The 18,740-nt window shown below is 40.6% G+C and overlaps 2 protein-coding genes across 3 annotated transcripts in view; both read left to right on the forward strand.

The window, feature by feature from the left end:
- nacc2 (NACC family member 2) overlaps positions 1-14,197 on the forward strand; it is a 29,317-nt gene extending 15,120 nt beyond the window's left edge. The window contains exons 1-7 of one of the 2 annotated variants that reach the window (XM_010776954.1): positions 1,895-2,406; positions 3,418-3,599; positions 3,712-4,470; positions 6,055-6,231; positions 8,344-8,449; positions 8,678-8,775; positions 8,866-14,197. In XM_010776954.1, coding sequence (XP_010775256.1) covers positions 3,488-3,599; positions 3,712-4,470; positions 6,055-6,231; positions 8,344-8,449; positions 8,678-8,775; positions 8,866-9,386 — 1,773 coding nt within the window. In that variant the 5' untranslated portion in view covers positions 1,895-2,406; positions 3,418-3,487 and the 3' untranslated portion in view covers positions 9,387-14,197. Of the gene's footprint in view, positions 1-1,894; positions 2,407-3,417; positions 3,600-3,711; positions 4,471-6,054; positions 6,232-8,343; positions 8,450-8,677; positions 8,776-8,865 lie in introns of those variants that run through there. The other variant, XM_010776953.1, reaches the window with a different exon arrangement.
- A 508-nt stretch (positions 14,198-14,705) lies between these two features.
- The window catches only part of nup214 (nucleoporin 214), a 12,448-nt gene continuing 8,413 nt past the window's right edge, over positions 14,706-18,740 (forward strand). The window contains exons 1-7 of the mRNA XM_010776956.1: positions 14,706-14,874; positions 16,226-16,421; positions 16,537-16,691; positions 17,173-17,371; positions 17,459-17,529; positions 17,625-17,685; positions 17,882-17,985. Of these exons, the coding sequence (XP_010775258.1) occupies positions 14,833-14,874; positions 16,226-16,421; positions 16,537-16,691; positions 17,173-17,371; positions 17,459-17,529; positions 17,625-17,685; positions 17,882-17,985 (828 nt within the window). The 5' untranslated portion in view covers positions 14,706-14,832. The remainder of the gene's footprint in view (positions 14,875-16,225; positions 16,422-16,536; positions 16,692-17,172; positions 17,372-17,458; positions 17,530-17,624; positions 17,686-17,881; positions 17,986-18,740) is intronic.

An 18,740-nucleotide genomic window follows, 5' to 3' on the forward strand; every position in this document is an offset into this window, starting at 1 on the left:
CCCTCCTCTCCTCTCCTCTCCCTCTCTGCCCGGCTGGCACGTACATGCATGTCTGTAGACTCTGTACTGTGCTTGCTGCCGTGGCACGCGCCAACCTCACTGCAATGCAGCCCTGTGTGCATTAATTGGCAGAGAGACAGTGGGTATGTGGTATGCAGGGCGGGAAGGATAGAGAACAGGGAGGGGGGGAGGAGAACCGAGGGGCGATGTAAGGACACGGTAGTGACAGCGACTGATGGATGGACCGATGGACAAGCAGTGTGACAAGTTCACAGAAGGACAGACAGACAAATGAAGCAAATGTTTATTGCTGAGTGTGCACAGGGAGATTACCTGACTGTGTGTGTATGTCTGTTTGCATTAGTGTGTGTGCCGATTGGTGTCTCGTGTGTCTGACTGTGCTTTTTGTGTGTGCTCACTCATGTGTGCCTATATGTGCCATGCAGATATCACACTGCTGGGGCAGAGCTCTCTAAAGCAAAGTCTGACTCACTGTATTCATCGCTTTGTGATATCCTCCTTTTTATGTTTCCGCGGTGACTGAAGAGTAAAAGTTTGCTCAGTTTAGCACAACTTTCTCCACTTGAGGTTTCTTTGGCAAAATATGAAACACAATCTGTCTGGAAATGTTCCGGGGATATGCTCAAATATGAAAATCCTTTGCATCAGCTTTTTATAACAGATTGTTGTAGGGTGAAATGATCTTAAAAACAGGAACGCTAACTGTCTTCATGTCTCCTCGGCCAAAATGTGGCGCAGAGGTCAGACAGTTTCCTTCATTGTGTTTTCGCCCTGTAAGAATTACACAGTATACTGTACAAATGCACTTGCTCATCTGTCACAGCAATTTTGCATTCTTATCCTCCCACACATATCTCTCTGGAACGTATCCTTTTCTCTTAGCTGTTATCCTTTTATTCTTTCCTTCCCTGATACCGGCTGCGACATCTGGCTCCTGTCCTGCCTTATTCTCATCAAGCTACATTTAGGGAGCTCCCCCATGTGCCGGTCAAAAGATTGTAACAAAAAGCCAACACAGAAATGTCACCTGAATAAGCTGAGCCAGCAAACTGGGGGTGTGAATTAATCATTGAATTTACAACTTCATGTACAAATACAAAATAATCTTGCGTGAAGACAGAACTTCTCTCTGCCTTGTGTGTAGGTGTTTGGCAGAGAGATCCTCGCATGATTCAGAGGAAAATACACAACACTTGCTCAAAAGTAAAATCTATTTTCTTTTCTAAACTATTGTCCTCCGAATATTATAAGATAATGGGAGACACCTTGAAATGAAAGATTTGTGATGAACCTTTTAATTGTACACTTTGAATGATTAGAGGAATACTGCATTGCATATATTAAAGCTTCACTAAGAACTGTTGCTTTACCAAGATGTGACGCATTGTCTCCTGACTTGCGTCAAACAGGGATTTCAGAAGTTTCACGATTCGATGCTTAGTTAAATAACGGTGGCTATGACCTCTGTCAGCTTTTCTCATTTCTCTTTTGCCTGTGTCACCCCCGCCCTCTTTCTGTTAGACCGTATACGCATCCGTGTCCAGGGGCAAGTGGCAGAAGTTGCTTCAACCTAATTGTCTTTCTCTACTCGTACTGTCCTCAAATGACTTTCTCTCTGTCTCAACTCTCCCCTCTCTCCCTCCCTCCCTCCCCTGCTTCTCTCTAGCTCTGCCCAGTCTCTGTCTCCGTCTGTAACTGTAGCCTGTGTTTTTCTCTCCCTCCCACTCCCTGCGACGTATAGATACTGCATTGATCAGACACACGCGCGCAGACACATGCGCACACACGCACACACTGAGCCTCCCACTCCTTTCATCATTGATTCGCTCTGCTCTCTTTTCTCTCTCTCTCTCCCCATTCTCTTTCTCCCCCACTCTCTCTCTCTCCCTCTCTCTCTCCTTACAGCGGCACTTGTTGAATTCAACCCTTGGAGAATAGAGAGAGGGGGGAGAAACAGAGAGAGATAATGACAGGGAGGCAGAGGGAGGCTTTGAGGCAGCGCGAGAACAGACAGTGAGCAGAGAGAGAATGGGGCTTTGGAGGATATAGAGATAGAGAAGATAGGCAGACAGAGGAAAAAGTCCGTCAGACAGCAGACAGAGAATCATCTTTGAGACAGTGGGAAGGACACTTTAAAGTGAAAAAGAGAGTCGGCCAGTTGGAGTACATCAGAGTGCTCTCCTTCCATCTCTAACTACTCCTCTTCTGTCCTGGTCCGGACTGCTGTTGGGGTGTTAGTGTGTGTCAAGTCTGCATGGTGTGTTTTAACCAGAGGACTGGCTTACACAGGTCAGAAGTGTCTGGGATAACAGTGGGCGCTTTTTTCTGCATTTTGCACGTGTGAGCGTCTTTTAGTGAAGGAACGTCGTGTGCTGGTTTCTCCAGGTGAGTGCTTGCGTGTCAGAGTACACAGTTATTTCCCTATGCAGCCTGTACTGTGTGTGTGTGTGTGTGTGTGTGTGTGTGTGTGTTTAGGCATGCACACTTTTGTGTAAGTAAGCCAGAGAGCGTGCTTGTCTGTATGGAGTGCATGAAGTGTGAGAGAGAGAGTGAGTGTGTGTGTGTGAGAGAGAGAGAGGCGGTGACATTTTTTTCTTCAGTTTGTATTCCTGGAAACTGTTCTGCAGCATTGCTTAATAATGAAACCAGAGTGTACATGCATGTGTGTGTGTGTGTGTGTGTGGGGGGAGAAAATAAAACAATGACAGACACAAGGTTCAGGAAAGGGAAGGAAGGTGCAAATATGCCTGAAGTATGTTATTGAGAAGGATCAAACTAAGTGTAGATTGTGTGCATGACATGACGTCAGTTGTGTTGTTTTGTTTTCTAGCCAGAGTTTACAAAGAGATCAAATGCTGACAGTGGTATACACGGTCAGCAAAATTAGGGGAGTATTTTCTAAACTGTGGCATTTTTCAAGACAAAACAAAGTCGGATACAGTTTAGTTTAATCTCAGATTTACAGGTCAACCAAGTCCTTGGTTGAAGCATTAAGTGCAAATCATGGAGCGAGTCCAAGGTTCTTGGAATTTAAGCATGTGAAACAACTTAGCCTTAAGGTATTTCACAACGTCCTCATGTACAGTAGGCACGGCATTGTATTGTTGTTTTTCTTTCATGTGGACTGACTTGACTCCATTCTCTCTCCTGCTCTTCTCTCTCACCCACTATCCCAGCATATCTCTCTTTCACACACCTCTCACTTCTCCCTCAACTGCATTCATTTTCTCACTTCATCTCAACTCTATTTCATTCTTGCTCTTTCTTTCCTGTTTAAGAGTCTCTCTGCCTCCCTCTGGCATGTCTTTTCATCTTTCACGCATTTTGTTATCACTCCTTCTTTCAATGCCTTTTTTAATAACTTTTTTTTGTTCTCTTTTTTTCTTATTTTAATAGATGCCTCTCTCAGTGGCGGAGTCTGCAGTGAATATCTGAAACCCCAACTTCCTCTTCTTGTGCGGCCAACATGTCCCAGCTGCTCCATGTGGAGATCCCGAACTTTGGAGCCACGGTTCTGGGCTCCCTCAACGAGCAGCGCCTGCTGGGACACTACTGCGATGTGTCCATCCTGGTCAAAGGTTGGTTAGTTTTGAAATCTAGAAATTATATTTACGTTACAGAACTTTGAAATGATACTAGAATCTTGTATCTCACCTTTTTGTTCTGTTCTCTGTTATTTCCATCAACCAGGTCAGGCTTTCAAAGCCCACCGAGCTGTTTTGGCTGCCAGCAGCCTCTACTTCCGTGACCTCTTCAGCAGCTCAACCAAGAGCCAATTTGAGTTGCCCTCCTCAGTCACACCTGCTTGCTTTGAGCAGATCCTCACTTTCTGCTATACAGGGAAGCTAACAATGGCCGCTAGTGAACAGCTGGTGGTTATGTACACAGCTGGCTACCTCCAAATTCAGCATATAGTTGAAAGAGGCATGGACCTAATGTTTAAGGCAAACTCACCTCACTGTGACTCACAGACAGCAGGGTCTTTAGAGGAGACAGGATCCGAGCCGCAGAGTCCTTGTAATAATGGAAACGGCTTAGCAGTGGCTGCCCTTTTGGGAACCCCGGGCTGGTCTCCATCCCTACTCATGCCCCAGCGTAAGATTAAACTAGAAGGGGGGGACCCAACGCCCCTGACAATACCTATGACGCAAAGCAAGATCTCCTCTTCGGAGTTGGGGAGTCGGCTGGCGAGGGCCAGTTCCCTGTTCTACACGACGGCTGGTGGGACCGCCATCCCCGGTATGCCTTCGTACCACATTCAAGGGGCTGGGGCTGGTGGGGGTGGAGGAGGAGTTGAAAGGTCAAGTCCTGGATCATCCAGCCTGCCCACCACTGACAGTCCTACATCCTACCAGAACGAGGACGAGGAGTTTGAAGAAGAGCCATATGATGGGATCACTGAGGATGCCTACAGCCATCTCTATGGACGTTCAGCTAACCCCTATGGGAGTGAGTATTATGTCAAAATAATGTTTTTTTAAATCTTTGTGAAGCGTTACAGTGCTTTTGTGTTTTTGGTTGAGAGCACTTATCACTGACGCTACCTCTGGAATATTTGTCATCTTTAAAAACCTCTGCAAATACAGTTTGTTCTCAGTTATAGCCCAAAATTAATTTTATATTTCCATTTTATTCCACACTGATACGTATTTAATTCCTAACTGAACTTATCAAAATAGCTAATGCTAATGCTAACAAGAACATTTCAATGTCAACCATCCATCAATATGCTCTTTTAAAAAGGTTCTTGCTATGTAGAATCTAAGTAAGTGAATTACTTTCTCAATTGCCCTTGGCTCATATAGGGAAATTCATCTGATATCTGACTGATCTAAAAGTCAAACTCTGCATGACTTGCAGAAATACAGTACATACCAATGAATATAGGGTTTATTTAACACGGTTGCTCCTTGTCTAGAGTTCAGTATTGTGCGAATAAAAGTGATGCACATTAATTTCATCCCAGCTACATTATTTACAGTACTCTTTCATAAATCATGTATCCTGAGCATCTAGGAAAAAGCAGGATGTTGTGCCTCCAGTGTGTGTGTGGGTTCTCTCAGCATAAAGATAGCTTTATGGAGTTATGATTGTAGTGCATCGTGACCAACAACACACTCGGTATCACAGCTCCAACAGCTGGTACTTTACTGTTTTCTGTTATAGTCTTTATACTGGTGCAGGTTTACCTACGCCTGTGAATATGTATATGCTTTATTCACTTGTGTTTGAATTTACACAGGGACAGGGACTCTCAAACTCACATGTGTGCACACAAACAACACACACACACACACCTTCCATCATTGTTAGCTTCCTACAGCTCAAAGGCATCGCACAGGTTTGTCAAATACTAGAGTTTCAGATATTTATGAAACCCACTCTATCTGCAATCAGTCAGAGCACCCCAGGGTGACATTGTGGGATATTTGAGAGCATTGCCCATCTTTGTGTGTGTGTGTGTGTGTGTGTGTGTGTGTGTGTGTGTGTGTGTGTGTGTGTGTGTGTGTGTGTGTGTGTGTGTGTGTGTGTGTGTGTGTGTTAGAAGTGTGCATTAATCCACACTTTTCTGTATTCACTTTGTGAATGTGTGGCAATTAATTGATTACTTCTCCTGTTCTGTGTGTGTGTGTGTGTGTGTGCGCACGGAAGGTGTGCGTACACACTCACAAGTCATCTCAGAGGTTAGGGGAGGCAGTTTTGTAAGTAAGAACCTAACACCCAGCTCCAGATCTGTCCCTCTCCCAAACTCAAGTTGCTGATGCAGCATCATGACTGGGATACATCTGCAATGCTCTAAAACATTTATATAACACAACAAGCTGATGAGTTTACATAAACCTGCTCTGTGAATTAAATCGTGTACCCTTTATTTAAATAGAGGGCACAGAGGGAATGGATGGAAGTTGTTTTTCTTTTGTGGTTTATATACTGCTCTGATCTTTTTATGGATGCATACCAAGTTATCTGTCTCTGATTTGCTGTGTTAGAAAAGCTTTCTGAACCCTTTCTGTTTCCTTTTACTTTCATCAGTCCAGGAGAAGCCAGAGATGGCTTCGATGCCCTTGGCCTTGGAGAGCCGCAACTGCGTGCTGATCCGCAGGGACCTGGTGGCGCTGCCTGCAAGCCTCATCAGTCAGATAGGCTACCGCTGCCACCCTAAGCTCTACACTGAGGGGGACCCCGGGGAGAAGCTGGAACTGGTAGCTGGTAGGCACGCACACACAAATAGGAATGAACATGCATGCATTTATTTCACTTTCATCACATGTACACAAGCAGAGAATAACGTGCCATTAGTCAATTGGTTAGTATTCATACTTTCACCCTTTACCACATTTAGATCATCAATTCTTTGATAGTCAGTTAAATTAATACGATGGGATTCATTTCAACTATTAAATATAGAACTTAAAGGTCCCCTATTATACTGTTTTTCATCAATATATTATAGGTCTCAGATATATACAAACATGTCTATAAAGTGTTTGGCTCGAAATACCAAACATATCAGCCATTGCAGCATCCCATAATCCCCTCTGTTTCAGCCCTGTTTCAAAAGTGCTGATTCTCTGTCTGTTACTTTACATAAAAATAAGGAGCCCCTCCCCACGCCCCTCTGAGAGATATTTGGTTAAAAAGAACACAATGGTGCTCTAGGAGGATATTCAGGTGAATCGGGGGTGGGGGGGGGTACCTTGGTTGGTTATTGGCTAATGGTTACACAAGCCAAAAAATCATCATAAAGTGGCCAAAATCTGATCAGCTCATTTTTATATAAATGGATCAGGACAGTGAGCACATTTTTTTTTTTCTGAAACTTCCAGAATCTCTTTACACAGAGGGGACACATTTTCTATGTATAAAAGACATGAAAAAGTGGATTTTGCACGATAGGTGACCTTTAAGAGAACTCCAGGTGTTGCATTGTAATATAAAACACCTTTAGAAAAGAGACATCTTATAGAGCATGAATTTAGCATTACGTCTGTACTTGAGCTAAAAGGCAATCGATTGGGGAGGTTGGCCACAGCCCAGTGACCCTCACTAATATCCAGAGAGTTGTTCATTTTTACATGCAGTTAGGTTCACACACTAACCATCCCCCGCCAAAATGATAAACATGATCTGATTCTAATAAATGATTAAATATGTATTCCATGGTTGCCAACCCTTTTGATTTTCCCCGGCTCTCTCCCCACTGTTCTCCTGCAGTTTCAAATCCCATGATTTTTACCCCACATATTGAAGTAATTTCCTAACTGCCCATCCACTTTATAAATAGACAAGTATCACTGCTGTTTGTGATTAGGGTTTTAAAATGATGTACTTAATCCACAAATAGAGAAGGGAGAGACGAGTTCACACATGCACAGACAAGCAGACAGACATTATGGCAGCTTAACAATAAGGTAGTGTTTTGGAAATTTCCTTAAATTACTGCTCATATCCCTTTAATGCAGCATACATGTATTCAACCTGCATCTGACCTATGTTTAAGCTGATTCTGGTTGACCCCCATAGTGTTTTTTAGTAACATTACTGTGGTGATCCTAAAAGGACAGAACAAAGCTGAGTTTCTCTGCAGGGATTAAGGAGAATGACAGAAAGAAAGCTATCTCTGCAGTACTCATCAATCAGGTCTTTATGGTAGAGTGACTAGACAGAAGTCACTCTGGAGTAAAAAGCATATGACAGCCTGCCGGGAGTTTGGCGAATTGCCCTTTCACGGTTCTGAAAGCATGAGAAATTATATATTTTTGGTATGATTAAACAAAAACTGAACTCTTTGGTCTGACTGCCAGACATCGCTGTTGGCAGTCAGACAAGAGACTCTCAGAGAGACCAGGTACCATGTAGCTAATATAATTCATACAAGGGAGGAGGGCCAAAAGTTTAATCAATTTACTATTGGTTCAAGAGTTCAAAAAGTAACTGCAAGCTCCAGTTCAATCAGACGGTGATGTAATAGAAAAACACAATGGAACCCAATGGTAAAAGGTTAATCAGTTTTGTAGTGTGCTTATAAGATACAGAATACAATACATGAATGTGAAAAAGATAGGTTTTGAAAAGAAGGCAAAACCGAGTATTTTAATTGTGTGCTTTTTTTTTATGGCCTTCAACTTTGATTTCTCTCCTGATTAACGTTTCACTGCGTGAAGTTTCCTTGAACAGGAATTTCAAATCTAGCAAAATAACAAAAGATGAACTAGTATTTGGGCCCAAGAGAGAAACGACAAGGCCTAGAGAATCTGTAAGGACGAATGTATTGTAATATGAGCAGTTTTCTCAGCAAATACTTTTCTATTTCTACACCAGGTACACAGGTGTTCATGACTCGAGGACAGCTGATGAATTGTCATCTATGTGCTGGTATCAAACACAAAGTCTTGCTTCGCCGCCTGCTTGCCACATTCTTCGATAGGTGAGTACAAAAACATGCACTGTGAAGAAGAACTGTTTGCATGAGTCTGTAAGGGCCTACTGTAAGATTTGAGTTCTTTGTATGACTGCAACACTACAACTGTTGTCTCAAACCAACTTTCACACCATCTGTGGCCATGTTGTGCAATGCGGTTAGTTGTGTGTTCCCATGTTGATCTACTGTATGTGGCTGTTGCTGACTCTGCCCCCTGGTGTTGACTCCCTGCAGAAACACTTTAGCCAATAGCTGTGGGACAGGTATCCGTTCTTCTACTAGTGACCCCAGTAGGAAACCCCTGGACAGCAGGGTCCTCAACGCTGTCAAACGTAGGTTCACTTCCCAAATCCGCCAATATATGTGATAACATTTCAAAAGAGTACAATTTGTCTACATTGAGTTTTCTTTCTCTTTTACAGTCTACTGTCAAAATTTCAACCCTAACTTCAAGGAGAGTGAAATGAATGTGATTGCTGCTGACATGTGCACAAATGCGAGGCGTGTCCGCAAGCGATGGCTGCCCAAGATCAAGTCCATGCTGCCTGATGGCATGGAGGTGTACCGTGCAGGAATGGGCATGGGTGCTGCTGTGGGTTTGGGCCTGGCCCTGGGTGCCTCTCAACCAGGGGTGGCCCTCCCCTTCGAAGTGGACTTCAAGGCCCTAGAGCCTAGGTTGTTTCCTGATCGCAAGGACCCTCTCAGGACTCACGCAGCGCTGACAGAGGGCAGCCCCGGGGCTGGGGCGGCTGGAGCAGAGGCTGAAGGTGGAGTCCAAGAGGAGCAGGAGGAAGATGAGGAAGAAGCTGGGTTAGAAGGTGTAGACAGATCAATGGGGGCACCAACATTGATCACAGGAGCTGAGGCAGGCAACTGTGGCGACACGCCTTCAGAGCAGGAAGTGGAGAATTTTGGACAAGGTCTGCGGGTGAACGGACAGTGAATGACGTTTTACGGCTGCCTCTCACATTGTGAATCTGTTTAACAGCGCATTTTCTTTTGCTTGCTCTCTTACTCAACATCTCGTCCATCACTCTTACTTCTCCCCTGTGCTTCCTTGGCAGGAATTAATTCAGCACAATAGCTACGCTCGTAGATCTTAATATAGGCATTTGTCACACATGCATGCGCACACGTGTGCTTGTTAACACGCATACTTACTGATGGTAGAAGTAGATCACTCAAAGTAGAAGTAGACACAGGCATGGCATTAGCAAATTAAGAAAATCAACCCTTTCTGCTACATCCTTTTCTTGGTATATTCAGTATTTACTCGGGTGTTTCGGCACCTACAGCAATATTACAAAAGCCTGATAGCAGAACAAATGTCTGGAATGATTCATGATTTCAGAGAAATACAAAAGCAACAGCTGCTTTGCTGGCATATTAGGGAGTGTAGTATAATGGTATGTAAAACTATTCTGTTTCCTTGAAAAGCAACATCCGTAAATAACCCATGTCACCTTGGGAGAAATAGAGAAATGATCTAAAGATCAGGGAATCAAAGCTCTTTTAAAAGCAGCTTATTTTGTTGTATTAGTATGAATACAATGACTAAATGATTATAAAAGCTCAAGTTCTGCATTACCACCATTAAACAGAAGACATTTTACTTTATTTTATAACATGGGGTCATTTTGAGGATAAAGACGAGAAGTTCTCCACAATCCAACCAATAATCTATCACATGGAATTTAGTTTTCATGCATATTTGCCCGTGACATATTGGATTAGATTGTCAATGTGATGCCTGTGTCTGCTCCAGACTGCCTCTCCAAAACACACACACAGAAACATCAGCAGACACACACACACACGCCCCCATATTCTCACCTTATGATACTTAGCCTTTAAAATCTGCACCAATGCATAAAAAATACACTGTCCAAAAAAATCGCGACAATGCTTTTTAACTTTGAGAAATCCTTTTGGATAACATCATTCTGTTTGGGAGATAGGGGGGAGAGAGACATTAACAAGAGTGTGTGTTAAAATCCAAGCTTGCATGTCTGCAAACAATGAATACAGAGAATTATTGAAAACAACAAAGCCACACACCTGCATCTACATGATAAAACTGCATCTATTGCCTCAAGATATGCCATGAAAGGACTTTTGTCCATTTTCCACTTGGATCTGTCTGACTCCTGTTAGAACTGACCTGGGTGTGATCAACTGTGTTTAACACAGAACCCATTGGATCTGCTTTTTTAACCGCAGAGCGTGCTTTGACAACGGGTAGAGGAGACTGAACATATAGAGAAGTAAGCGCACTACAATGAGTGGCAAAGGAGCGAAGCACTGTTTCACCTCGACGTGTTCGTCTGATTGACCACATGGTCCTGCTTCCATTCTTTGTTTTTCCTGGAGGGGTTGGGGGGTAAATTATTGAATAAAACTTCTTAGAGCAATTTCTGCTGGCTATTTGCATTTGCACTCAAAATAAATTGAACGGGTGGTAAACTAAGGAGTTTTGAAAAAATGTGACTGTACTAAAGACTGAAAATGTCCTCCACATCACAGTGATTGTTTATTTGATGAGGACATTGTGGGTTTGTAAAGAGAAAACTGTTCTTTCTGAAAGAAATGGTTTCTATATTTTGGAAGGGGGGTGGGGTGAGGCAATGTCGGACAGGGACTAAAAACCTGTAATTTTTGTTATATCTTTCTGCTATTCATGTTTTCTGCCACGCATATGGGACTTAGTCCAAAAAGCCTTCCTTTGTTGCATTGATTTTGAGAGATACACTGTTGTATGTTTTTGTTCTGTTGTTTCTGTCAAAGAACATTAATTCAAAAGGTCTGACCATCAAATTCAGTGAACCCCAAAGTTATTGGAAAAATGAATCACTTTTCCACTGCAAATTTGACAGCATAAATTGACTACCAAGCAAACAAATGATATGTATTGGCCCCTGATGTATTTGATCTGTTGGTTTTTGCTTCAGTGCTGTGCCACCTCAAATGTTGTGTTTACGTGTCATTCTTTATGAGAGGCTTTAAGATGGCCCTGCACAAGAAACACAGGGTTATAATTGCACTAGGTAATAATAATGATGATGTTTACAGAATTGAGTATGTTTTTCTTTTCTCTTTTCAAAGACATGGGGTCCACCATGGATAAAAACAGGGCTGTGATAGAATGGCTGAGATGATGAATGAATGTAAACTGTAGCACTGTTCTGGCGAGAGGTCCAATCCTGGATTAGTAAAATACATTAATTTTAATCTGGCCCTTTTTTGTCTCATTTGTATAGTGGGTCATTACAAAAAAAAGTCGGTAATATAACATTAAGTTGAATATGAGCCTCGATGGTGTTCAAAGTTTTTGTGATTTTAAAACTGGTCTTCCAAATTGATATTTCCCTTACAAAAACTGAGCAAGGTTCGATTATAGGCGTTCATTTTTCTTAAATACTATTGTGTTTTTAATCCTAATTTTGTTTTAATCGTTTTACATTTATGGGTGTCTTTAATGTTCAAATATGAACAAAAACAGACAAATTATTGACGTTTAGGATGTTAACTTTTAAAATCTAGCAAATGAATTCTTTATCAAATTGTGTTTCTATTTTTTATGAAGCTTCAGTTTCTTAGATTTGCTCTTGTAAGGAAAATTAAGATATTAAGCCAGTGGTGCCAATAGCGAATTAACCTTTTATAAGACAAACAATACAAAATATTATGCAGACACATTTTTTCTTTATGGAAATTGGCCTTTAAGGACCTTTGCTCAGTAAAATGTACTTTTATTTTTAGATTTTAGATTTTATTCACTCATCTTTTTGCTTAATGTTTGCCCCATATTTAATTCTATAAGGGTAAAAGGTTAAACCCATTATTACAGATGAACTGCACTTCAATGCATTGAACTGTTCATTTGTAACAACCATGGATCTTCTAGAATGATCTCCTCACATTATTTATAAGATTAACAGACATCCCTAAAAAGTATACCAAAAATCTATAGTATTCACGGTTTCACGTTTAAGATCAGGCTTTTGACAGATTTATAATCGGACTAGTCTTCTTTACAAGACAATCCCACATAAAACATTTGGTTCCCCATCCTGCATTTACATTTCTGCTTGTTTACAGTTAGTCTGCCTTACTGGAAATATGTCTGTCTCGTTCCTTGCCAACAAAAAAAACAAACCTTTTTATGGAAATCTTCTATGGTTTCTCTTCTGCTTAGTCTTTTTTTCTTGTGCAGGGCACATTTGAAAATGAATGATGTTGCACTATAAACTGAGATATTCTCAGAGAATGTCATGGATAACCTTTGGTAAGGTGAGCTGTTTGAGGTGGCCTAAAGAAAAGGTCCTGTTAAAATGTATGTAATGCTATGTATTTTACATATATATTTGATTGAAACCAGGTCTCCTTCACAGAAAATTCTGAATTCATGAAAAACATTTTCGGATAAATATTTTTGGAAATGTGTCTTTTGCAATATCTGCCATTCACCTGGATGATCATTGAACATTACAAGTAAGAGATAGGAAGGTTTTTCACATTTCTTTGCAAATAAATTGTTACTTACTTTCTAAAACCTTAGTGCTCTGTTCATCACCCCATAACTAAAACGTATGGGCACAGTAGTGCCATTGGTTTTTCCAGGAAACAATACATTTATATGCAAAGAGACTCTTGTATCATATAATGCATGCCATTCAGAAACTCACTCTAACCCAATGAAACCTCTGATCTTTATGCACCATGTATTTTATGCTGAATAACTGTTGTCACTGTTAGCAAACAAAGACTGTGGAGTCCTGCAATGAGTAGGGTTGTGTTTTTATCAAACCCTGGCCTTTTATTGAATGTTTGTGTCAATTTTAATATTCTTTAAAAATGACAGCAAAGTAGTGAAAAAGAGTTGAAAACGTAAACTAACTACCCAGTTGAGTATGCATTTGAACCTTCTGCAGACTCAGAGAAAATGCACTAAACGTTTGTATGTGTCCTTGAACATAATGCCAGCACTTTAGAACTACTTAGAAACAAAGAGAGAATAGAGTAACTGTGGGTTCGGTGAACGAGGAGAAAAAGCAACTTTTAAAGCCATGTGTTCAGAGCGCTGACAATCAGAATAGGGATGAGACCCAAAGTGCATTATGGGAGATCTGACATGACTTGCTGTGCTCTTGCTGTTTGCTTAGTCTATCTCCAGCTTGCTTTGGTCTGTGCTAGCTTACTTTCCAGAGCAGAGGGACTGGCTGATGTTAACTCCAGCCTTCTTGGTTAAAAGTGTTTGCAAAAAGAACTGACTACATTGGACTAATACCTTGGTGCTTCTTGAACAGAGCTATTCCATGTTGACATGGAACATATCTGTAAGGCTCTACTAAGCATGGCCCAAATAGGTCCTAAGTCTAGGCATATTGGTATCCTCTTAATGGACAGTTTTTAGGACAAAAGAGGATCTTATCATGCAAGCCTGCACCTTGATAATGGTAACGTACTTCACTATCAACAGGGCTTGGACCAGGCAAACTGGGATTTGACAATTTTAGTGTTGATACTGCTTTATGTTTAAAATAAAAATGTTAATGCGCCTTCTGTCTCAAGCATCAATAATATATACAACAGAAATGCAAGTTGCCACTTTTGATGTTGCATACGAATCTACCTTTCATTCCCATCATGGTATTTTCCATCACCAGTCTCAATTGTGTAGTCCAAGAGTACCTGATTTCTTTAAATGCAATACAGAAAAATCTGCTTTCTAATAAAAGTCCTTACTTCACCAAATTGCTCTTGTTTCTTTTGTCTCTGTATGCTCCTGTGTTATTTATTTAAGTTATGTACGGTAAACTACCTTCAGGGGCTTGTCGGGTGCAGAAACCCACAATAAGTATTCAGAGGCGTAGGTAGTCAACCTCTACAATGTTTGATACCCTATATGAATAAATAAACCCTATGTTTTAAAGAAAGTTTTAAATGCTTCATGAATTATTTATTATACTTTTGTTATAAGATTAATTGATTCCACCAGGACACATGTAGTAAACAAAGAGGTAGTAGGCCATGGTCTGTTTTTGGAGGCGATTGGTAAAATAGCATTTATTATCTATATTTGTTTATTTTTTTAAAACAATGTGCATAGGAGATTTATATTTTGTGAAGTTTTGTCTGTAAAAGTAACCAGTTATTGTCATCCTTTTGTAAAGTAACTGAGTTATTGTAATAATCTCGGGGTACTCTGGTATCTACTTCTCATCCTGCGTACGTAGATGACGTTTTTCTGTCGCAAAAATCGCGCGGCTTGTGTGCAGCTCTCCTGACAGACAAATGTGGCTCACTAGAAATTTATCTCTGACACAAATAAGTGAGGAATAAAGAATACGAAATATTTTCGGGAGAAGCAACAACTATTTTGCTTCAAAATGAGTGACGACACAGACAACCCTCCTGAGAGGGAAATGAAGGTAAGCTTTGTCAATAAATAGTGTTGACAAGTTAGCACCTGTGAGCTAATGTTTGTTAGCATTTTCAATGCTTCTGGATGGCTTAGCTGGCTTGCTAGCTGTTCGTCTTTAGGTTTTCCGTTTACACCTGAATCATAAACATATACAAACATATATTGGTTACTTATACACAAATAACAGTTAGATATGTCGGTTTAAAAGTGTGGCATGAAGAAACTGTTACAGTCACTTTTATCTTCTTAGTTTCTAGCCAAGTAGTTATCCTAGAACGCTAGCTATTAGCATATTTGCTAGCTACGTCATATAACATTATGCTCATTGAGTGTTCAGTGTTTACTTGTGGTTGTGAGAATTAACAACTGTGTGCGCGTGAAATAAATAAATTAGGTAGTTGTCACGTTTAATACACGTTTGCTCTAATGGTATAAATGGAGTCGCAGTTTAGCATAGTTAGCTAATGTGAAGTGACTGCACAGCATGTTGGCTATCAAGATAGATTTTACTTTCTATTTGGTGCTTTGCGTAAATTACCGATGTCACAAACTGGTCAAGTTGAAAGTATCAGATACCTGTTTCAAAGGAAAGCACAACAACCAGAGGTGGGAAGTATTGGAGTACATTTTTCTGGTACCAGTACTTTACTCCACTACTTATTTTTCTGACAACTTTTTACTTTTACTTCTTACTTTTTTAACATAAATACCTGTACTTTCTACTTCTTACATTTTCAAAACAGGTTCGTTACTTTATTTTTAATCTATGTTTAGTGGCGTGATCATTATTATTTAGAGTCATTGCGTGCCTATGGATTTTAACAAGGTCCGTGTATCCATCATTTCCTGGTCTTCTCTAAAGAAGAGGGACCAATGAAAACGTTGTCATGTTGCCGTTGTTCAGCATCGACACATTCATTAGCTAACAATGACATTATTGTTCTATTAATATAAATTGAGGTCAGTTACTCTTTAAAACAGTTAGTTATGGGTACTTTTTACTTAAGTACATTTCCAAGCCCATACTTCTTTACTTGTACTTAAGTAAAGAAGTGTAGTTAATACTTCTACCAGAGTATTTTACAGATTATCTGTACTTCTACTTGAGTAAAGGATGCGTGTACTTTTGCCATCTCTGGTAACAATTAATGTTTCTCAAAGTAAAGTAAATGTCTCTGTTCTTATATATATATGTATACAGTGTATGTCTTCAAGCATGGTTCCAGTATACTTGTTTTTGTCCCTATGAAGACAGTTTAGTTTGCAGATATTGAACTGGAACCACTTACAGTTTGTTCACCAATCATAACAGCTGACCCTGAAGTTATAAGCATTGCTTGTGTTTCTTTTTTTTTCAGGATTTTCAGTTTCGACAAATGAAAAAAACCAGAGTCTTTCAGCCCACTGAAGATTTGCCTAAAGAAAGAACTAGTCTGCTTACCATCTCAAACAAATTTGGTTTAACTTTTGTCGGGCTCGACAGAACATTCAAGGTTTACCAAACTCAAGACATCCTTGGTGCTGATAAATTTGATGGCAACCCCAACGAAGTAGGTATGTATATGACTTTAGAAATTGTTTTGCACAATGTTGGCTGTTGCTAACAATTCGTCTTCACCCTGCTTTCAGTTTAAGTCTTTTACTCACAATTTGCTCCATTTTGTTCTAGTCGAGGGGACACCTGTATTGGCAGACGTGACTGTGGATCTGTCCCTGCACCACTTAGCTCTCAGTAGTGATGAACTCACTTTGTCAGTATGTGGCATTTCTGAGGCGGGGGGGTTGTCCTTCACCTTCTATGATGTCCGCACCTTCATGAACAAGGTGACTATTTTTATCCTACTTTGACTCTTTCAATGTATGTCTTGAGACATTGTATTTGAAGATGGTGTAGTAGTGTTTGCATAACAAAAATAGCTTAAACAGTGCAAGATTAGCTATGTACTTATATTGTTATATCCAGTCTGACCAGCAACCTGAAAAACACCCTGACATACAGCAATTATTTTTAGATGAAATTATAATTTATAATTAGTTTTACAGTTCAGCATAAAGTCTCCAAATAATGCTTTTTACTTTTTCTATGTTGACTGTTAAAAATACACAGTTTGTAAACCTTCCCAGCTGATGTACATAGTCTGCATGCAACAGTTTAATTATAGTAGTACATTATGAAATAATTGCATGGAATTCTTGTCAGTTATTATTAACTATTTTCAGTTAAATGTAGTACGTTTCTAACCTGGCTACTCAATTATTAAATGCCCCAGTGTTTGACAGATTTACATAAAAAATATGTTTCCAGGCAAGAACCCAGAAACTACCTTTTGCATCACTGCTGCCTGCAGTAGCCCCTGGCTGTTTAGTGCAAGACCTGAAGTGGAATCCTGTTCAGCCGTCAATGCTCGCCGTCTGTCTGTCTGACGGCTGTTTGATGATCTTGGATGTTACTGGCGATGTCAAAGTGCAGGCTCAGCTACCTGCTTCAAATGGCATCACATGTAGTGAGTGAGACTCGTCACCTTGAGTTTACTTCTGCTCCATATATTTCTTGTGGCTCAATTTGAGATAATGTTATTTGTTTCTCGCAGTTGGCTGGAGTCCAAAAGGAAAACAAGTTGCTGCAGGAAAAATGAATTCTGAAGTCAGTCAATATACACCTGTAAGTAATCTGTATTCCTAAATTAAAAATAAATCACTTAGAGCTTCAGAATCCGACTAACGGAACGAATAACTGACTTAATCTTATTTTTAAAGGCACTAGAGGAAAAAAGGAAAATCCCATGTCCCCACTTCTACACTTCTGACCCTGTCAAAGGTAAGGCAAATCCTGTATTGATAAATCAACTGATATTTGTGTGTTATGCACATTAACTGAGCCGGATTATTAATGAGATTAAATACTTTATTTATTTGACATCAATATATTTAATATTCTCGTTTAGTTTCACTTGTATTACTGTATCCAAACCCTATCTGTGGCTAATGCCTCTCTTTCCTGTTGTCTCTCACAGTTCTGGATGTGCAGTGGCTGAAAACGTTTGTGTTTGCTGTGGTCTATGCTGCTGCAGACGGGTCCCTTGAGACCCCTCCTGAGCTCGTATTGATCTCCCTTCCTGTAAGTACACCCTACATCCACAGTGCACTGAATTCACCTTCACACATTTAGATTATTTTCAGGTTATGCCCCTTCAGTCTCCTCGGCTTCTCACTCATCACCTCGGCAGATACATTTTACCATATATTTATTTTGAAATTCAAATCAGTTGTTCTTGTTTGTTGTTAGATTATTCCTCCACATGGCCACAACAACAAGGTGAAGAAACAAATGCAGCCTTAGGTGCTTTTCCAGATTATATGTCAGCTTTAGAGGCCATGTGCTTTGTGGTGTTAACAGATGGTTTTTGTAGTGGCTCTGTAGTCGCGTAGAGGCTCCTACTGTTACTTCACTAGGATGCTTTTTTAAACTGACAACTAAAGCGCACAGTATAAGACATTATTGTTGGTTTCATAGAGCTTCCCATCTTACCACACATCTCCTACTTCACATCAACTGTTTAACAGAATATGACTTTCAAATTGCAATTGGATGTCAATAGGCGCGTTCACACCAAGTACTTTTCCCACAAAGGTTCCTGAGAACTCTTTAGTTCTCATGAACTATGTACAGATCGCGTTCACACCGGAAATTAGTTCCTGGGGGTGGATTAGGCAAATGAAGCCGCTGACGTCACTTTTTCTTCTTCTGCTTTGGATTTACTGGCAGGCCGCAAACAACTTCACGGCGTATACTGCCGCCCAAAATCCCCGGCCGGAAGTCCCCGAGTTAGGGACTGGCTTCAGGAGAAGCTGCTGGGACTCCCAGCAGCTTCT

The sequence above is a fragment of the Notothenia coriiceps genome, unplaced genomic scaffold (assembly GCF_000735185.1).
Source record: "Notothenia coriiceps isolate Sejong01 unplaced genomic scaffold, NC01 NC01_scaffold00017533, whole genome shotgun sequence".
In the NCBI taxonomy this organism is placed as follows: Eukaryota; Metazoa; Chordata; class Actinopteri; order Perciformes; family Nototheniidae; genus Notothenia; species Notothenia coriiceps.